The sequence below is a fragment of the Bactrocera tryoni genome, chromosome 2 (assembly GCF_016617805.1).
Source record: "Bactrocera tryoni isolate S06 chromosome 2, CSIRO_BtryS06_freeze2, whole genome shotgun sequence".
Lineage (NCBI taxonomy): Eukaryota > Metazoa > Arthropoda > Insecta > Diptera > Tephritidae > Bactrocera > Bactrocera tryoni.
In genome coordinates, this window is record NC_052500.1 from 64045554 (window position 1) to 64065423 (window position 19870).

General features: G+C 37.3%; 1 protein-coding gene across 2 annotated transcripts in view; it reads right to left on the reverse strand.

The window, feature by feature from the left end:
- Nucleotides 1-19823, reverse strand: part of LOC120768011 (cyclin-dependent kinase-like 1) — a 50484-nt gene extending 30661 nt beyond the window's left edge. The window contains exon 1 of one of the 2 annotated variants that reach the window (XM_040094440.1): nucleotides 19705-19823. In XM_040094440.1, coding sequence (XP_039950374.1) covers nucleotides 19705-19772 — 68 coding nt within the window. In that variant the 5' untranslated portion in view covers nucleotides 19773-19823. Of the gene's footprint in view, nucleotides 1-4617; nucleotides 4930-19704 lie in introns of those variants that run through there. The other variant, XM_040094438.1, reaches the window with a different exon arrangement.
- Nucleotides 19824-19870: the final 47 nt, after the last annotated feature.

Genomic DNA, 19870 nt, shown 5'->3' on the forward strand with positions numbered 1-19870 from the left:
TTCAATCAATTTCAATTTGATCGTTTGGCTGAAGGAAAGGCTTCTAACCGCGGTCTAGCGAAATCTGGACACTTAAAAGAAAATATCGACATATTTTTCTGCCGTGATTTCTATCACTTAAACTAAATATTTGACGTCGCTAAAAAGTTTAACCTCTCGACATAAATGTAGGTATATTTCACCGAATACTTGTTAAACTCCTAATTTCTAGAGCAAGAAAAATACGCTGAGTGCAAGTCTTTTAAATGGTCACTTACATTCTACTCTGTGTCAGAAATTGTGTTGCTTTCTGTGTACTTTCTGATGAAATCTCCGGAGCAATACTGGTGATTACAGTTATCTCTGCTTGAAAAATATTGCAGTGTTTGATGAAGCGGAGCCTGAAACCGAAGTTAACTGGGAAGCTTCCGACAGATTAATTAACAACCCTGCAAACAATGCGAATATCTTGTGATGAGGCCGGGATAAGGGGTTATATCAACTTGTAATTTTGAAAACATCGAAATTTTTTTTGCATATTTTGAATGTATATACTATAAACGTATTTATTCGAGAATATTGCTTGTAAATTTCAAAGTAACCGGTAAATAGTTTCGAAGTAATGAGTGTATTTGTAAAGACGTCTCCGAGCGTTTGAAAGTAGGCGGAACCGTAACCCGTAACCGCTTTAAATGCGTTTTTCTCGAAACGATGTTTTCTAAGTCGGTAAGAAATATTTCTCCGAAACGGCTTGACCGATTGACTGGAAATTTTCACAGGGCCTTCTTAGATACTTTTGTCAGGTAATCATCGAAGGAATGAAGTTTCTGATAAAAATTTTGGTTTTTTAAGTCACTTTAAAGTGTAAATTTTCATGAAAAAAAAATATTTTTTTTGTTGAGAAACCGCCATTTGGCTTGGAATCAAAATTTTGACTATTTCTTCAATCATGACCTGTATTTATCTATCCTTAAAGTAATCCTTTTAGTTTTTTTCATATACATAGTTTGGATTATCTTCCTTACCGTCAAGCATCTTTTTGTGGAGGACTTTCAGGAGATCTTCTACAGGAACGACGGAATCTAATATTTTTATTAATAAAATATGAATTCTTAGAATGCGTTAAATTCGCTAAATGTTCAAATATTTTATGATGTAAATATTCAGTAAAAAGCCTCTCCAGAAAAAATTAACAAAAAAACACATTTTTCGAATTTGCAAGTGGCTATAACTCCATAAGTCGCAAAATAAGCGGCAACGTATGGCACCTTTGGTCTTTTGATATAAGATAAATAATTATCTTTCATTCGAGCAAGCCATATGAAGAGAAGGCTACAAAAGGAGTCCAATCGTTTTCAAGCTCTTATGTAATAGTCCTATTTTATTCTGTTTTGGGAAGGCGAACTAATCAGTTTTCATACATATAAAGAACTACAGCAGGCAACTTAAAGCTAATGAGTCCAGAAATTTTCCTAAATATATTTCTTTTGGAACCAACTCATCTGGGATTGCACCTTATGGTGTGTAATCCGGCTCTACTTTCGGTCTTGTAAGAAGAAATTCATTAGTTGCGCCACTCTCACAGAAGCAGTCGCTCCTATTAGCAAAAAACAAGAGCTGACGATTTTCATACGTTTTTCTTGAAGATAATTTTTCACCAACGATAACAATTTTGATAGCCAGTAACAGGTATTAATTACTTGATGCCAGGTCCGAACTATATAGTGGATGCAAAACAAGTTCCCCCATCTTCTGGCCATTGCCACCATTAATAGGTGACGTTGTCTTGAGGGACATAAATTCTTCTTTTCTTGGCTAAAGTTGGCCGCTTCTGGGCGATCGCCTCTTTTAAACGGTCAAATTGTTGATAGTACAGCTCCGAATTAACAGTTTATGCGTAGATGAACAGCTCATGATTCCCAGCTAATCCCACCAAACAAACCAAAATCTTTCTGACCGTCAAACCAGACTTGATTACCGTTTTTGCCGGTTAACATCCATTCGAACACGCCGTTTTCGCTTTTAATCACCAAGTGACCAAGTTATCAATAATCAGCCGCTTCAGAAACTGAACGACTTAATTGTGATTAAGAAGCTATACGAATATGAAATATGGTCTATGAGTTTTTTATTTAAGGCTTAGATTTTGCCCTTAACTAAAGGTTGGACTGAAAGATTTTCATTCTGTTATCGATATTTACGATAATTGGCTTTCTAAAGCGCGGTGTATAGTCGACATAAAGATTTCCGGAATGGTAAACCACGGACCGATAAAAAAACTTGCCAGTGATGACGTTTGCCGACTGGCTGACGCTTTTGCCTTGACGAAAAAATCTGCAAAATATGGTGTATATCCCTCAATTTTTAGTACAAAATCTCATTTTTGTAACCCGATCTTCCTCTTCTCATTATTGGCGTAGACAGCGCTTACGCGGTTATGGCCGAGTTTACAACAGCGTTCCCGTTGTTATTAATTTTCGCTGTTTGGCGCCAATTTTAGATTCCAAGTACAGCCGGGTCTTTCTCCACCTAGTTTTTCCAACGGAGTGAATGTCTTCCTCTTTCTTTGCTTTTCCCGGCGGGTGCTACGTCGAATACCCTCAGAGCTGGAGTGTTCTCATCCACTCGGATAACAATGTAGACAACGACTTCGTTCCAATTTGTTGAACTATGTCAACTATGTACATATACTTCGTGCATCTCAACGCTCCATCGGCTGCGGTATTCGCCATTGGCAATGCGCAAACTTTCTCTCTAAAACTCTTAACGTCGGTCATCGTCGATGCCAAATAGTTGTACGGGAATGATGAGGGATTTGTAGAATTTGGACTTTACTTTTCAATTGCCTACTCAGCCCGAAGTAGCACCTGCTGGCAAGAGTTATTCTGCGTTGGATTTCGAGGCTGACGTTGTTGTTGGTGTTAATACTGGTTTCAATACCTTTTGGTATTGCTTCATGTCAGTTTACAAAGGCGTATTAGTTTTGTGTGGTTATCAAATTCAGACACAACGGCATAAAGGCAGCTCCTTTTCCTGTGTGGTGTGTAACGATTCTCTTTTCATAGATCTTTTCCAACATTTGGCGCATGTTGAATATCTTATCAGTTGTTGGTTTTCCAGGCCTGAATTCTCATACTGAGCATACTATTCGATACCATCACCCATCTTGAGACCAAGCATTCATTACTGGATAGTATTTGAACAATAGATCACGTCCAGCACGCAGTGAAAATAATATAGCAGCCGTAGCTGAAAGTATACGCGAAGATCGGTGCCCTTTACAGCAAGTCGGACTGACTTAAGAAACGACTTGTCATGTATTACGTCGAGAACTTAAATTAAAGGAGCAAAAAAATACAGATTATGAAAGAATTGAAGCCACTCGACTCGACTCCCAAGCAACATTGCTTTGTTCTATGAGCTCTTGGAAAGTTCCAAGAAGATCAGACGTTTTTGAGTCAAATTTTGTTCTACGATGAGGCCCACTTTGGCTCATTGTCAATGTAAGCAAGCATAATTGCTGTATTTGAGAAGAAGCGCATCAATCAATGGATTTTTAAGAGAACATTTCGTTGCGCAGGTAATTTCACATTTTGGGTCGGTTGATTGACCACTAAGATCGTAATATCACACCGTTAGATTTTTTCCTGTGGGGATGTGTAAAGTCGAAAATCTATGCGGACAATCTCACTTCGGTTCAGGCTTTGGAGCAAGTCGAAATGCTCGACCTAGTCACCGAAAATTGAACGTAATGTATGAGACGTATCCGCGGCCAATATTTGAAAGAGATAATCTTCAAAAAATAAATGCCTATGAATGTTCTTTCGAATGATAATAAACATTTCCCATTAAATTTGAAGTTTCATTGTTCTTTAAAAAAAAAAGTAGGAATCCTGGAAATGGATCAGCCTTTATTTGTGAACGGTGTTATGGCCGCGGATCCGTAGATGCTCGAAGTATATACATACATTTTTTGCAAAATTCCGTATATTCTCGCTAGCAAAGACTATACTCGGAGTTCTTTTCCGATATCAAATTCTTCCTTCAAAAAACTGAAAGCCCATTAAATGTGGCGCAATATTTGCTTTCACACCAACAAAACTGGAGTTTTAGTTATGTATGTATAAGTACAATATTGCCGCTCTCGCATGCAATTATTCGCAATGTGTGCCATAGGAAATGCATGTCGGTCAGGCTTATAACTGTGCCGTTTCTAGGCTCAAACAAACTCTGCGAACTTTTTCGCAATGCAAATATAGGCGACCTTGAAAGTTTAATTTGCGTTGGCAAAAGTTTAAAATAGTATCATTTGTGTAATTAAAGTATGTGCCTTGCTATTCCACTTTATAAGCATATGTATGCATGTGTGAGTGTGTGCCTGAAACCACTTAATATTTCTTTGCAGTTTTTGCGCGTTTGTTTTACTTCCTACTTTTGCAGCACAGTTTTGCGCAACCTTTGACCTTTACTGAAACTTAAAAATTTGCGTGTCTGCAACGCATAAATATTTATGGCTCTTGCTAACTAGTTTCCTTGCTGTTATTTACTTTTTGTTTTTTTTTTTTTGTATTTTTTACATACCGACAGACATGAAAATGTATAATTTCTGTTAATAAACAAATATGTTCCATGGCATACCTGCGGGCGCTGCGAAAATGCACTTTCTGCAGGAAACGCGATAGCAACGATTGTTGTGGCCACATCCTCACATCCGGCAGTATGACTTTGACGCGCACAAGGACGTGGGCGCAACCCATGCAAAACACAATCGTTTATAACGAAATCATTTCACGATAATTTCACGTTGATTACACGACTTTCTTTCCGCTAATTTGTCATTAGAAATACATAAATGAACTATAACTTTTATTTTTGTTCCCGTGATTTGAAGTAAATCGGCAAATGTCTTGAGCGTTGCCTTTATTTTGGCGCAATTCACCTTGGCACTAGCTGGCAGACTGGCCACTAAGCCTGCAAGCCACAAGGTGTTGTGCGGCCAGTGGCGACCACAGACAATCGGCATATGGCTTTGTGCTTGTTTGTTGTCATTGTTGTTGTTGTTGGTTTTGTGTGTCATTGGCAATGCATTGTTAGCCGCAGCTGTCAATACATGACATCAACTTTCCATTTCTCGCACCACTTAGCTGCCCGCTGTTACCTTTATAGCTGTGTAAGCGGTTAGTTAACATAACACGCACACAGTTGCAAACACACACATACTTAGCAGAACACATACATACCATTGCAAGTGCTTTGCAAGAAAATTAACAGCAAGTCGATTGAAGAAGAGCAACAATAGCAAAGCTACCATTGATTTTTACTGTGTTTGGCTTGAAGGTTTTATCTATATGAGCGGCCATAAAAGGAGAGTGACATTATAGACGTACACATACATACATATCAATATGTAATATATTTAGATGCGAAATTGTTAATTTATTGCTGCAGGGATTGCTCAATAAACATTGCTTTGTTTACTTTTGTCTCAATAACATTTCAACATTGTATTTTTATTGTTTTTCAAATGAAATTGAGAAGGCAAGGTAGGCTTAAGGCAAAGATAGAATGATAAATATTCACATGTAAATATATATATATTTACAGGGTGTTCTTTATACTTAATTTTTTGCAGATATATGCTTTCTTTTGTTGTTGTAGTAGTAAAAGGAGGTCTTGAAAATTTTTGAATAATGTTACCGTGTGCTTGGTCGCATAAAAGTGAGTATCCGTTAGGTTGACGTAGACCTGAATATCATTGGAATGGTAGAAATATAGTCTATATAGTAATGGTGCTGATCATGTAATCATAGACTACGAGATAATGAACCGTGGAGCTCGGAAGATCTTTGGTTAGAACAGTAGTTTTTATTGAAAATTTAAGCTTGAAAGTTAAGTTAACTAAGTTTGTTTTAAGTTAAGTGTTTGTTAGTTAGAAGATAAATTGTCGAAAAAGTAGATAAAATAATGAAAACTGGCAAGCCTAAGCGTAACTTTTTAGATTTTCCAAGAACTAGGCACTAAACAAAAAACGTTTAGAAGCATTTAATTAACACCATGCTTGAAATGAAACTTAATATGCCACATGAGTTAATCCAAAAAAACACTCATGAACCAAATTCCATTTGCGAATCATCGCCGAATCGCAAAAGAATAGAAGCGGATAGTTACTATTGATGGAACGTGAATCACTTACGATTACGTCAAGCGAAAATGGCATGATCGGATAGCGCCGAGCCGGCGCAAACGGTGGAAAAGTTAAGATTGATGGTCAGAAAGGTTTTGTTATGAGTTTGATGGCATTGGCACGGATTCACGGCCAAGCTCTTCCTTCGAACTTATGTTGTCTACAATTGGATCGGCTAAAGGAAGTAAATGCTTACAAGCGGCCACGTTTGACCAATAGGAGAGGAACAGTCCAGGACAACGCCAATTACAACACGTTATTGTCTATGGTGAATGTAGTTGTTGCTGAAAAGTTCATCTCGAGACAAGTTTGTGAAAATCAACTGTCTCAGTTCTTTTCCAATATTGGCGAGGTTTTCTAAGAATGTAGCATTATGAATTTATCTTTAAAATAGCAACATGTTATTGAACCAAGTAGTTCATATTTGACCTCAATCGGTTCATTGTAACTTCAACATGTTTCAAGGCTTCTTCTGTCACAGTTCTTGTGCATCTCGATAATTGAAGTAGAACCCTATTTAGGTATGGAGTTTTAACCCCGCTAGATCTAAATTAGTGATCCTTTTTTTTTGCAAAAAAAAGCTGTGGCATCGTGTTCTCTGAGCTTAGGTTTCAAGTGTCAAGTGTCAGGTGCAGACAAGTCCTTTTCGACCTAACCTTTTCAACAGGGTGGAGGTCTTCTTCTGCTTCCACCGAATACTCTCAGACCCGGAGTGTTTTCATACAATCGGACGACATGACCTAGCCAGCGTAGCCGCTGTCTTTTAATTCGCGGAACTATATCAATGTCGTTGTATAACTCGTACAGCTTATCGTTCTATCGAATGCGATATTCACAGTTCCCAATGCGCAAGTGTCCATAAATCCTCCGCAGAACCTTTCTGTCAGATGTTTTCATCACTCATGCCTCTGTATAATATGTGCAAATGAATGTTAGAAACATCAGTAAAAAGAAGAGCAGTGAGTACTGTAACCGAATGTACAGAACGTCAAAGAGAAGAAGAGTGGTGAGCATTCAACGACCGACGCCGTGACACGTATACCACGATATAACCTAATATGTTTCCGTTTCTTTTAAATCAATTTATAATAAAATGAAATATGCATTAACTTCAATTTAACAATCATACACTGAAACAAACATTGTTAGTGAATATACTGCTTAATAATCCTGACAAATGCGTTCCCTTTTTATTTAATGTACGGTCAGAGACAATACGTTAAGCGTAAGTATCTCCCTAACATATGGCAGGACGGGGATGATGAGTGACTTGTAGAATTTGGTCTTTGCTCGTCAAGAGAGAACGTTACTTCTGAATTGTCTACTTAGTCCGAATATTAAAATCAATATCCATATCAATATCAACATCAATATCAACATCAATATCAATATCAATATCAATATCAATATCAATATCAATATCAATATCAATATCAATATCAATATCAATATCAATATCAATATCAATATCAATATCAATATCAATATCAATATCAATATCAATATCAATATCAATAGCAATATCAATATCAATAGCAATATCAATATCAATATCAATATCAATATCAATATCAATATCAATATCAATATCAATATCAATATCAATATCAATATCAATATCAATATCAATATCAATATCAATATCAATATCAATATCAATATCAATATCAATATCAATATCAATATCAATATCAATATCAATATCAATATCAATATCAATATCAATATCAATATCAATATCAATATCAATATCAATATCAATATCAATATCAATATCAATATCAATATCAATATCAATATCAATATCAATATCAATATCAACATCAATATCAATAAAAAATATTAAATACACAGGGATCTTAAATATTCCACAAAATGTTATTTCCTGAATCGATAGATCATTTAGTAGAGCGATTTTAATCTTATAAAACTAATTGATATTAATTACTGTTCTTTGCTACTTGATTTCTGCAACATTTTCTTGTTAGACTTTGGTTACTACTATTCCACGATTTTAATTCTAGATTCTTGAGTTCCCGGTGCCAATAAATGTTTCAGAGGTTTTTCCTACTCTTCAAACGCAAACACTGAGTATTATTTCACTTTCTCATCAAAAGAATGAGAGTGGTCAGTAAATATCTTATAGTTTTCCATTTTTCGCCCGCTTAATCCATCACAGAGTAAGAGTGGTAGTTGCGCAGTTCGCATAATCGGCTCCGGCGCCTTCGTGTATTTGCATGATATAAATATTTTAGTAATTGAATGTATCACCAAGTTCTCGACAGTTCATTTTCTCTTCAGAAAGTTCAAATGCACTTAATCAAATATTCATTGCTGTCCCAAAAGTTGAATATTTAAGTTATTTATTTAGGTTGGACCGCCTTGGTCATGTAAATAATGTCGCACGTGTTCTTTTGCATGATAATGGGTGTGGCTATATGGAAGCGAAGTGAGTAGAGTGGTAGGCATGTAAACAAATGTTTATGATATTCATGAGGGTGGCGTAGGTAGTCAGTGACCTTTATATAAAAACAGTAGACAGGGTTGTTTTTTGTTAACATCTATGGCTATCGAATTATATGCGTATGCAACCACTTTATGTGATGATCTTGTTTTCTCGCAATTAACAGAAATATGTGCTAAAGAAGTCTTGTTGCTTTTAATAGGCATATTGGTGTGCATGTTGTAAGGCTGCGTATCTTTTCATACGCCATCTGCAGAAGCTAAATGGGAGAAGACGAGACGAAAACAATTCAATACTTCCTTCTCAACTGTCCCGCGTTTGGGAAGTCAAGGCGCATACCTTCAGCATCCCTTCGAACTGGCGGGAATGGCTACTAAGCGTTTTACTAATTTATAGGTGAACACAAGAGTTCTTCTTTTTTATGACTTCACAAAGGACCAAATTGAATGATGAATTTTGTCCATTTCATCTCTTTCAAAGAAATCCCTCCAAAGAAATTTTCCAGTCATCATAGCATTTGGAAAAATCCACCGTCGCGATGGCCATCAGAACCTTCTTCGATTCAGCTTTTATATCCTCAATTGGATCAAAACGGCCAGAAGTTACACGAAGGCGAATGCGGTGGTTGCGGCACGATATTAGTTGAAAATGTGGCGATATGATCACTGATAACCAATGGACAAGATGGTGCATTATCGCACTTCTTTGTTCAATAAATTCAGATATAGTAAAAATCGAAGAATTCACTTTTAGAGGCTCACAAAACGACGCGTATCTTAAATACTAATGAATATTTTGACGTGAAATTTAGCAAAGACGTCACTAACAGTACTACCAACTTACAGAGGAAAAAAATTTACCGAGTCGAAAAAAACGCGAAGTATAAATTAAAAATAGTAGTAACTTAATCTAACCTATAAGTAAGATTTACAGTGTGTGACTTGGATCAATTGCAGGGTCAGAATTTGCAATTTGAATATGCAAGAAGGAGAGACTCCGTCGCCCATATTTGGCTTTCGATTTATCGATAATACCATCTTTTAACTTCTCCGATCAGATAAATAAGCGGATTGTTACTTGAAAACATTTTTCTTTGAGGATTTGAATTTGTTCTTCGTATTTACTACCATCTGAAACTAAAATCTAGTTAGCTGGATAAGCTCATTTTGTTAAGATGTTAAAGTCTAAGGAAAATTTTTGAAAAACGTAAGACTGTTATATGCTTTATAGAGAGATCTCAGCGAATCGGGTCCTACAACACTACTTTTACATGTTTTCAGAGTCAGAGCGGCGATAGCAGTCTTGAACTTATTTACAGTGCGCCCAAGGTTGGTCGAGGAGTGCCTAACCTTGATATTGATAGCATCAAATGTCTTTGTGATAAGCCTGATCTATATGTATGCATATGTAACTGAGTTTCGCGGAAGCTTGGCCAACGCTGGGCCATTATCGTAACATGCATTGTCGCAAGAGCTTTTTGGCCCAAGATCGATCGCAAGAGATCTAGTGATCTCTTTGGTCTCATCAAGGCTAGCCTCTCCCTAGTTGTTGGGTTTTTAATAGGCCCTACTAACATTTGCAGAAGCTGTATGGTAGAAGATGAGGTAGAAACGTAAACTACTTTGGGAGCGCAAAACAGACTTTCTTCAGACGTCCCATCGAACTAGCGGGAGTGGAAATTAAACGCCTTAGCAAACTTGTATTGGCTACTAAGCGTTTTGCTAGTTTATAAGTTCGAATACAGGAGCTCTTCTTTTCTATGGCTTCAAGGAGGGCTATATAGTAAATGACCATATTGTCCTTTCTGACTACTGAATCGGATTAACACTGCTTTTTTATTCCAGCAATTCAAATGAAAAATTATTGAAAATTATTCAGTGAAAACTTTATGTGTGCAGTGAAAATTGCATTTGCGATGACAATCAACAGGCACAAATCTGTAAATGCCATGTTTTTCACACGACCAGTTATACGTGGCGTGCTCACGAGTTTGAAAATCATCTTCTTTGTACATGTACGTACCGGAACAGAAACCAAAAAATCTTGTTTATCTGCATTACATTGAAAAAAATGTAGAAAAATCGAAAATAAATGATTTTCAATACAATATAAATTCAACTTTATTTTTATTTCAAAATATATAATTTCACGTAAGACAACGCCTGCGAGGACAACTAGTTGTGAATAAAAATGGATCACTACGTATTTCTTGTGTTAATAAAGCATTACTTTTTGAGGGAAAAATACTGCTGAAGCTAAGGTTTGGATCGCCTTAACCTGAACTCTCTCCCAAGAAAATCAATCGTTGAAAAATAGTGTGCAAAGTTTAGACGTAGAAAGGGTCACAGCAGTGAACGGCTAAAAGAAGTTCATAACTTAGAAAACATCAAAATAGTCCACAAAATAATTTTAAATGACCGTGAATATATGTTGTCCGAGATAGTCTAAAGATATCAACTGAATGTTATACGTCATATCCTTTACGAATAGTTGGGTTGAGAAAGCTCTGAGCAAAGCGGGTGGCGCGCGAGCGCACTCACCAAAACAACGACGAGTTGATGATTAATATGTGGCAATGGATGAAACGTGGCTCCATAATTTCACTTCAAAGTCCAATAGACAGTCATCCAAATGAAATACACACTATGAACCCACTCCAAAGCGTGGAAAAACGCCACAGTCGGCTAGCAAGGTTATGACGTTTGTATTTTGGATGCCCGTGAAATAATTTTTATTGACTACTTTGAAAAAGGAAAGACCATCAACAGCGTCTGTTAGATAGCATTATTGGACCGTTTGAAGGACGTATTCTGCGAAAAACGGTGCATTTGGAGAAAACTGTCATTTTACCAAGATAATGGAGCAAGTTTGTGAAAACGCTGACAAAAATTAAATAAAACAACTATTTTAGTATATAAAGACCGCTATTGCTTAAAATATGTACTATATGCGCCTCTGCTCTGAAAGTTTTTGACTGTCTAATTGATTACTGGAACATGATCTGAGTTAGAAAGATTCCTCTTGTTGGACTATGGAATCTTATTATAAAGTTTTTTGAGGTTCGCATTATTTAAAATTGATATACTGTATAATCACTAAATATCAAAATAAAATTTGTTCGCAACGTTATTTGATTGATGCATTTACCCTTTTAAATATCTATTTACTTAACTTTCTAACTTTCTAAACACTCATATGCTATATTTCACCATCAAGCAATTATGTTTATTAAAAAATTACTTTTAATTACAACTTCTGCCACAACTTGCCTTGCACTTTAATTCAATTGCTGCCCAACGGAGTCAAGAGCCACTCAGTGTGATATAAATTTTATTTGAACAACACACAAAAGAGGCGATCTGCGCACACTTTCCGAATGAAAGTTTCAGACTGCAATTTAATTTTCGTTCAACGGCGATTGCCACCATAAAAGTGTCAACAAATATGGTCAGGAATGCACATGTGAGCAGACAGACATACAAACGAATGTATATGAGCATATGCAAAATTGGTAAAATATGGAAAATTGCGGCAGCCAATGATGGCAACCAACAAAAATATATACACAGAGAGACGCCTCCGCACACATTTGATAAATTGCATTTGTGCCTTGTGCTTTGGACATTAGGGCAATGTGTGTAAAGAGGAATGCGAATGTTGGATGGAAAATGGCAATAATGCCGTTGTGTTTAAATAATAAGCCACATTAGGGACAAAGATAATGACGGTTGCAATTTTGGTGTCACAAATGAATTGTTTGATTTATCGAAATGTAAACAGTGTATGTGGCACTAGGGTGCGTATGAGTAGAACTTGGCTTGGTATATATGTACATAATGATATTTTAAGGCGGCTGAAGTGCTCAAAATCTTTAATGAATGATCTTTTATTGGTGCTGTGATTATAAGGAGCGCTTTTCCAGGTTAAGTCAGAAAACCTAAATTTGCAAATGAAATACGAGTAATAGATCTTTTTAGACTCGCTGTGACTTTTCACAGTTCCCAAAACGAAAATATTCTTTTCGGAGGACACATTGGCTTAACAAGTATATGGACCTAATACATTTGAATTCCATCTTGAGCACCGCTAAAATTTTTGATTCATAAACGCATAGTCTACATATTTCAAATCTGATGATAGGGTTTATGGATTAATCAAAACCCATATCCTAGTCATAGTCTGAGTCTCTCTTTACTGCTCTGGACGGTCTTCGGGTTGAATCAAAGCTCGAACGCCTCATTCTCAGTCTTCTGTGTGATAGAAAGATTGAACCGGAATGGGGCAACGCACACGCATATGATGAAAGAGAAGTTTCTGAATATCGTGTATGGGTAACTCAGCGTCGTAACAAGCTGGGCGGTCGGAAGTGGTCTCGCTATGAACCCTAATAAAATCGAGATTGTTTTATTAACTAGAAGACGTAAGATCGCGGTGGCACCTGTGAAATACCTAGGCTTTATCCTGAATAGGAAACATTAATGGAAGCCGAATGTTGAAGAAAGATCTAAAAAGGCATCGATTGCCTTATGCTGTTGTGTTGGGGTCTCTCAACGAAAATGGTCCTCTGGCTCTATGACACCATAGTCAAACCCATTATGTTCTATGGATCCTTTATGTGGTGGAGGGCTCCAGAAAAGACCACACTTGCAAAGAAACTGGGGAGGGTTCAACGGCCGGCTGTCATCAGCATGTGTGGTGCACTAAGGTCCACTCCAACCACGACATTTAACGCGATCCTGCACATAGTACTCGTAGACATCATCGGAAGGTGTATCACTGCGAAAGGGGTTATAAGATTTATAGAATCCGGCTTCTTAAAAGAACGCTTATCTGAACACTCGGAAATCCTCCAACGCTTTGACATCACCTTAGATCACTTTGGTCATGGAGTCGCCAAACAGATCTCTGGCGGCTCCTTTTCTCCCCATATACCGACGATAAAGTTGTGGGTGGAAAGAAGTCGTTACAGGAGAGGGGCAGTGAGCTTATTTACGAATTTTTAACCTATTCGTAAATTCGTGGAAAGTTTGGTGCAGGGGTATACTCTCAGCACCTCTCTATCAGCTTCAGCTTCAGACTTCCTGAAAATTGCAGTGTCTTCCAAGCCGAGGTTGCAGCCATTAAGGTAGCAGTAGATCTGCTGTTCCAGAGTGCAGCCTTCTTCAAAGAAGTGGCGGCGATAATAGTCTTAAACTTATTTACAGTGCGTTCAAGGTTGGTCGAGGAGTGCCTAACCTTGATATCGAGTGTCTTTGTGATAAGACTAGTATAGGTGCCGAGCGATAACGGAATCTCAGGAAATTGCAAAGCTGATGACCTAGCAAGAAAATGCACCCTAGAACCGTTACCAATAAAGTGACAGCGAGTCGGTGTTCTCCCATTTTGTGCTCAACTACTATATATGTAACTGAGTTTTGTGGAAGCTTGCCCAACGCTGGGCCCTCATCGACACATGCGCTGTCGCAAAAGCCCAAAATCGATCGGAAGAGATCTAGTGATCTCTTTGGCCTCAGCAAGGCTAGCCTGTCCCTAGTTGTTGGGTCTTTAATAGGCCCTACTGACGTCCATGCTGTAGGGTTGGGAATCTTACCAGACGTTATTTGCTACCTTGTGTTTGATAGGAATATTATAACACATGTGAACTCAAAAAGTCTTAATGCCAACCGATGCTATCCATTTAGTAATTTTTATACCCTGAACACGTACATATCCTCTTTAGTTTGCTACCAAGTTTGTAACACCCAGAAGGAAACTTCGGAGATTTTATAAAATATGTATATAACTAATCAGCATGACGAGCTGAGCCAATTTAGCCATGGCTGTCTCTTTGTTTTACAGATACCGTTCTGAAAATTTGCTTATGTTCTTTTCTCCCAAAAAAGCATTTGACAACTATAGCATATAGTTGACATACAAACTGAACTATCGGAGTCAAGTGCTTATATGAAAAGCTTGTTTATTTGGCAAGATATCATCATCAAATCTTCAGAAGATTAATCCTTAGTTTTATTAAGTTAGTAAGTATTGCAAAGTGCTTGGCAGATTTTTGTATTTTATCGAATTTGATTTCCGCGTTAATAGGCTATCAATTTAAAAAAAAGAATGTTTCAGTTGCCTGTACTCCACGTATATGAAAGCAGTTCTCTAGCTGCCGAGTTTTTACCTTTGCCTTTGCTTCGCTAGTTGGTATACATATACTATGTAACCCTGAAAACCTATAAAATCTGTAAACAATCAACAGTAAAGAGCCTTCTTACACTATTTAATGTTAAATTGCTTTTGTGGTTAAATTAAATAACCACAATCTGTACAACCGCATGAGCTTTCCTTTTTCGTGAAACGAGAATGCAATCCACCCAGCAACCGCCAATTAACTGCAACAACCGCGACCAGCAAATAAAATAACAACAAAAACAAAAGCTGGAACTACAACAACAACAGTTCAACCAGTACAAACAAAGTAATTGTAATTTAACAAGCCAATGAAACCATGGGTTTTCGCACTCAACGTTGAAACACGAGCACGGTTTGAAAGGGCAGTGACATTTCATGCAACGTTGGTGTTGTTAGCGGTTCATGACTGTTTTATGTCCATAATAGTGGATGCGGCAGGGATTCTTAATAACTAAATACCTGTAAACTTGAATACAAAACACAAAATTGAGAGAAGAGAGATAGAAACGATGAGGAGAGAGTGAGAAAAGTTGAAGGTAAGGAATGGCGATAAAGAGAAAAAAGTTTTAAAGAAAACGAGAGTGGAAGAGTATGGTCGTCTTTAGACGTTTTTTGTCCATCAATCATACATCGAATTGTTTTGTAAAGAATTGGACCGAATAGATTACGTCCTGCAGATAGTGAGGAACATATGTATAGAAGCTGAAGACCGCGGAGAGTCGATTAGGCGCCGTTCGTAGTAACTCCGACTGACGTATGTAACGACTTAGCGCATTTTAGGTCGAGATTTTAAATTAAAAGCGTACAAAACGTTCGCCAGCCACATCGATTCGATCTATGGGCTCTTGAAAAGTTCTAAGAAGATCCGACGTTTTCGAGCCAAATTTTGTTCAGAGATTAGGCCCATTTTCGGCTCAATTGGTACGTAAATAAGCAAACTTGCCGCATTTGGAACGAAAAGCCACCTGAAGAAATTCAAGAGCTGCCCTTCCACCCAGAAAAAACAATGTTTTGGTGTGATTTGTGGGCCATTGTTGGTCCATATTTCTTCAAAAATGATTCCGGTGAGAACGTTATCGTCAATGGCGATCGATAGATATCGTCATGATAACCGACTATTTGATGCTTGAAATTGAATCTTGTGATATCGGCGACATTTTGTTTCAACAAGACGGCGCCACATTCCACACATCGGACTAATCAATGGATTTATTGAGAGAACACTTTAATGAGCAGATAATTTCACGTTTTGCGCCGGTCGATGGCTACCAAGTTCGTGTGATATTACACCGTTAGACTTTTACCTGTGCGGATATGTAAAGTCTTAGGTCTATGCAGACAACTCCGCTTCGATTCAGGACTTAGAGCAAAAAATAACATGTGACATTCGCTAGTTATCAGTGGAAATGCCCGAACGAGTCATCGATAATTGGACTCAATGAATGGCGTAGCCGTTACCACCATTTGAAAGAAATAATCTTCAAAAAATAAATGCCAAAGAACGTTATTACAAATGATACCAAGCAATCTGCACAAAATTTGAAGTTTCTATGTTTTTTCTTTAAAAATTAGGGGATCTCGAAATTGATCTAGCTAGTTAGTTGTACACTGTCTTATCAATTTGTCCTTTTAACTGTGTCATATGCATAACTTTGTGATACATATATAAAAGTTATTTATTTTTTATTAACAACTTTAATAACATGCCGAACAACAGCAATGATTTTAAGGCTGAAAATATCAACTCTGTGTCTGTGAAAAAATCTCATTTTGCCACAGAGTTTCACGGCACATTGTGTTTGTCGAGAAAATGCCACAAACAGCTGAAACCACAACAAAGAGCTTCCGTACTCTGGCAAAGAGCAAAAGTCCGTAATCAACTGTCAACAGCGAATTGGCAAAAAGTGAATTTTACATGTCAGTTGGTAAGCGTAAGCTGAGAATTCCGCAGTATGTAAGTTAAATGTAGGAATTTCATTTAATTTTTGTATAGACTTTCGAGTTAAATTGCTGGAGCTTAATGCTATTGACCTGATTTATTGAGCTACTAGCGTTCGGTTTCTCAGCAAAAGCATGTGGACTTTAACGAATGCAAAATAGTGGCGAAATTACTTAGAAAATTGTCTGAAAAGCTAAATAAATCTTAGACTCGGTAAACTCAAGATTAGTTATGGGAACTTTGTAAATGGTAATGTAGTCAATATTGATTGGCTCTCATTCATACCCGAGAACTTCAACGAGTCGGCTGATCATACACAACATTGTTGATTGCGTCAAGTGCCGACCAGCGTCAATTGATATGATGTAACCCGAAGAATCTATTCTTCGACAATCGCCTCTGATTCAAATTAGTTCTTTGCCGCCAGAGATCTCAGCCAGATTGATGGATCAGTTATGGAGTATGAACAAAAATGTTTTACGCATTACTGTTCTGTTATTCATACTAGTTGAAACTAAGTAAGTTTGGAAAAATTGGGCTAAGTATAATCTCCTCGCTTCTTTACTACCATCATAGAAAATCTGTATAAATAAAACATTCTATAGAGATTACTTTTCCATTGTTCGCTAAGTCGTGTAAAGGGGTAATTGGATACTTATTAAAAAAAGTTGGAATTTCGCAAAGAGTTATTCTTGAAAGATGATGCTTTAGATATCCAGATGATGTTATCTCTAGAAATTTCATCTGCGCATTTTCAAAAATCAGAATTTAAAAAGCTAACCGTCATCTAATTCACTACTAGTATCTTCTTAGAGCGTCCTTTTAGGAACACATAACATTCATTTCAATAGGGACTGCCAACAAGAATGACGTAATTTTAAAATGAAATAAAACATTGAAATTTGTTTAAAATAGGTTCTATGAAAGAAATAAGGCCCGATGATGCATCTTAGACAATTTGCAAGCATTGTTGTTGAAATGACATATCTTACTCAACAAATTAACAAAATATGATAGAGATCCGTAAACAAACATGCTCGTCACGTGCTGTCAAAAACACGTCATCCTTACTGGCAGACACAATTATTAGTTTAGGGTTCTAAAATGCCTCATGAAAAGATTTATATATAAAAGCTCCAACTCTAAGTCCTTTATAGTCTTGGGATACAGCAATATAGTCCTTTCGATAGTTAATCGGGCACTTCTTTGATAACTACGAATTAGTCAGCTGAAAGCGGTTATTAAAATTCTTTTAAAAACAAAGTTATTTTCAACTAATTATTTTTGGTATACTTTTTAATTGTACTTGAGAGTAAATTCTGGAGCATCGAGTGAATATTTTAAATATAAAATTAGATGTACGAGTTATACATATATACACATACGCTCAAAATATAATTTAAGACAAAGGTCTTGTAATTCTTCTGGACCGTATAGTAAAGCAAGGTCTTAATCAAAGAGGACTAGTCCGAGGCCTTTTATCTGCTGTCAAAAAACATTAATTTCTCAACAAGGTTTTTGGCAACTGTTATGACATCGCAATAACAAAACAGTAGATACCAAAGGCGATATGAAAGGATTTTGAAGGAATTTTCATGTTTTCAGTTGTTCGAAATAAAACTTTGGGCAAATCTTTTCGCAGTTTGTAGTTCTGCTTTGGAAAATATTCTAAGTATATCCATTTCGTGAAGATGTCCTGACAAGTAACAGAGTACACAAATGTGTGAAAATAATCATAAATTCAGGACCAATTCACTTTTGCTCGATATGACCACCTTTGTCTTAGCTATAGCCTTGAGACGGCCAAAAAACGAATCGCAAGCTGCCCGAATGTGACTTGCCGGTATTTTGGCCCACTCACGGACAATGGCTTTCTTCAGCATCTCGAGACTGGTGTATTTTTTACTTCGGACCTTGCTCTCCAAAATGGCCTAGAGAGAATAATCCATTGGATTCGCATCTGGTGAATTCGAGAGCCATTGTGTGGTCGTAATGAAGTTCGGAACGTTGTTTTTCAGCCATTCTTGGTTCACTCGCGCTTTGTGAGACGGTGCTGAGTCTCGTTGAAACGTCCATGGTTTGCGACCGAAATGTTTGTTTGCCCACGGCTTCAAAGCAGCCTCCAGAACACTTTCCCGATAATATGTCGCATTAACTTTGACGCCAGGCTCGACGAAACCTATTGGAGAGCGCCCATCTGTGGTGACAGCGGCCAAACCATTATTTGTGGCGGGTGCTGCCTCCTGGTGGCCAACCGATGACTTAGATTCTCGTATGAACGGTCGGTCAAGTAAACCCTATCGTTTTGAGAGTTTACGAATTGCTCAATTGGAAAAATTTTTTCGTCAGAAAACACAATATTCGGAATTTGACCGCTTTCGGCCAAGCGAAGCAACTGCTTCGCTCTCTCAAGTCTTACTTGTTGCTGCTTCGGTGTGAGATCATGGGCCTTTTGGAACTTGTAAGGCTTGACCTTGAGCTCATTTTTCAATATGCGTCGGATGCTGCGGTCGGATATTTTCAGTTCTTTAGCCATTTGATTGGCACTTCGTCGTGGATTTCGCTCAAGTCGCTTCTTCACTTTCCGAACCATCTCACGTGACGTTGCAATCTTTTGATGACCACCTCCATGGCGTTACACTTCGAGAGCCGGACCCTGTATGGCAGTTATTTGTAATAATAGTCCGATACCGGCTCCGACAAATTAGCAGCTTCTTGTGGATAAAATTATGTGTGTAAAATTTCTGGTCGATAACTCAAATACTCAAAGTTCGAATAGTTTGCGTCTATATAGACAGAGACATAAACAAACGGACATGACTAAATCGCCTCAGCTCGTTACGCTGATCATTTGAATATATGTACCATACATACATATATATTTGTAAGAGTATTAAAAACTCTTGGTAACTTAATATATCTTATTCAGAGTATTGTATCTTTTATTTATTTCGATTCACTTACCTCCGGGGCAGTAGTGGTAGATGATTGCCAAACAACCACAGACGCTTCTCACCGAACCATTTGTCCATAGACTCTGCGACCAAATTTGTGTTTGTAAAAAATGTTGTTGCAAAAGTTTTTACAAATTAATAAAGAAAAATTCGCATTAAAAGTGTTAACAGCGTAT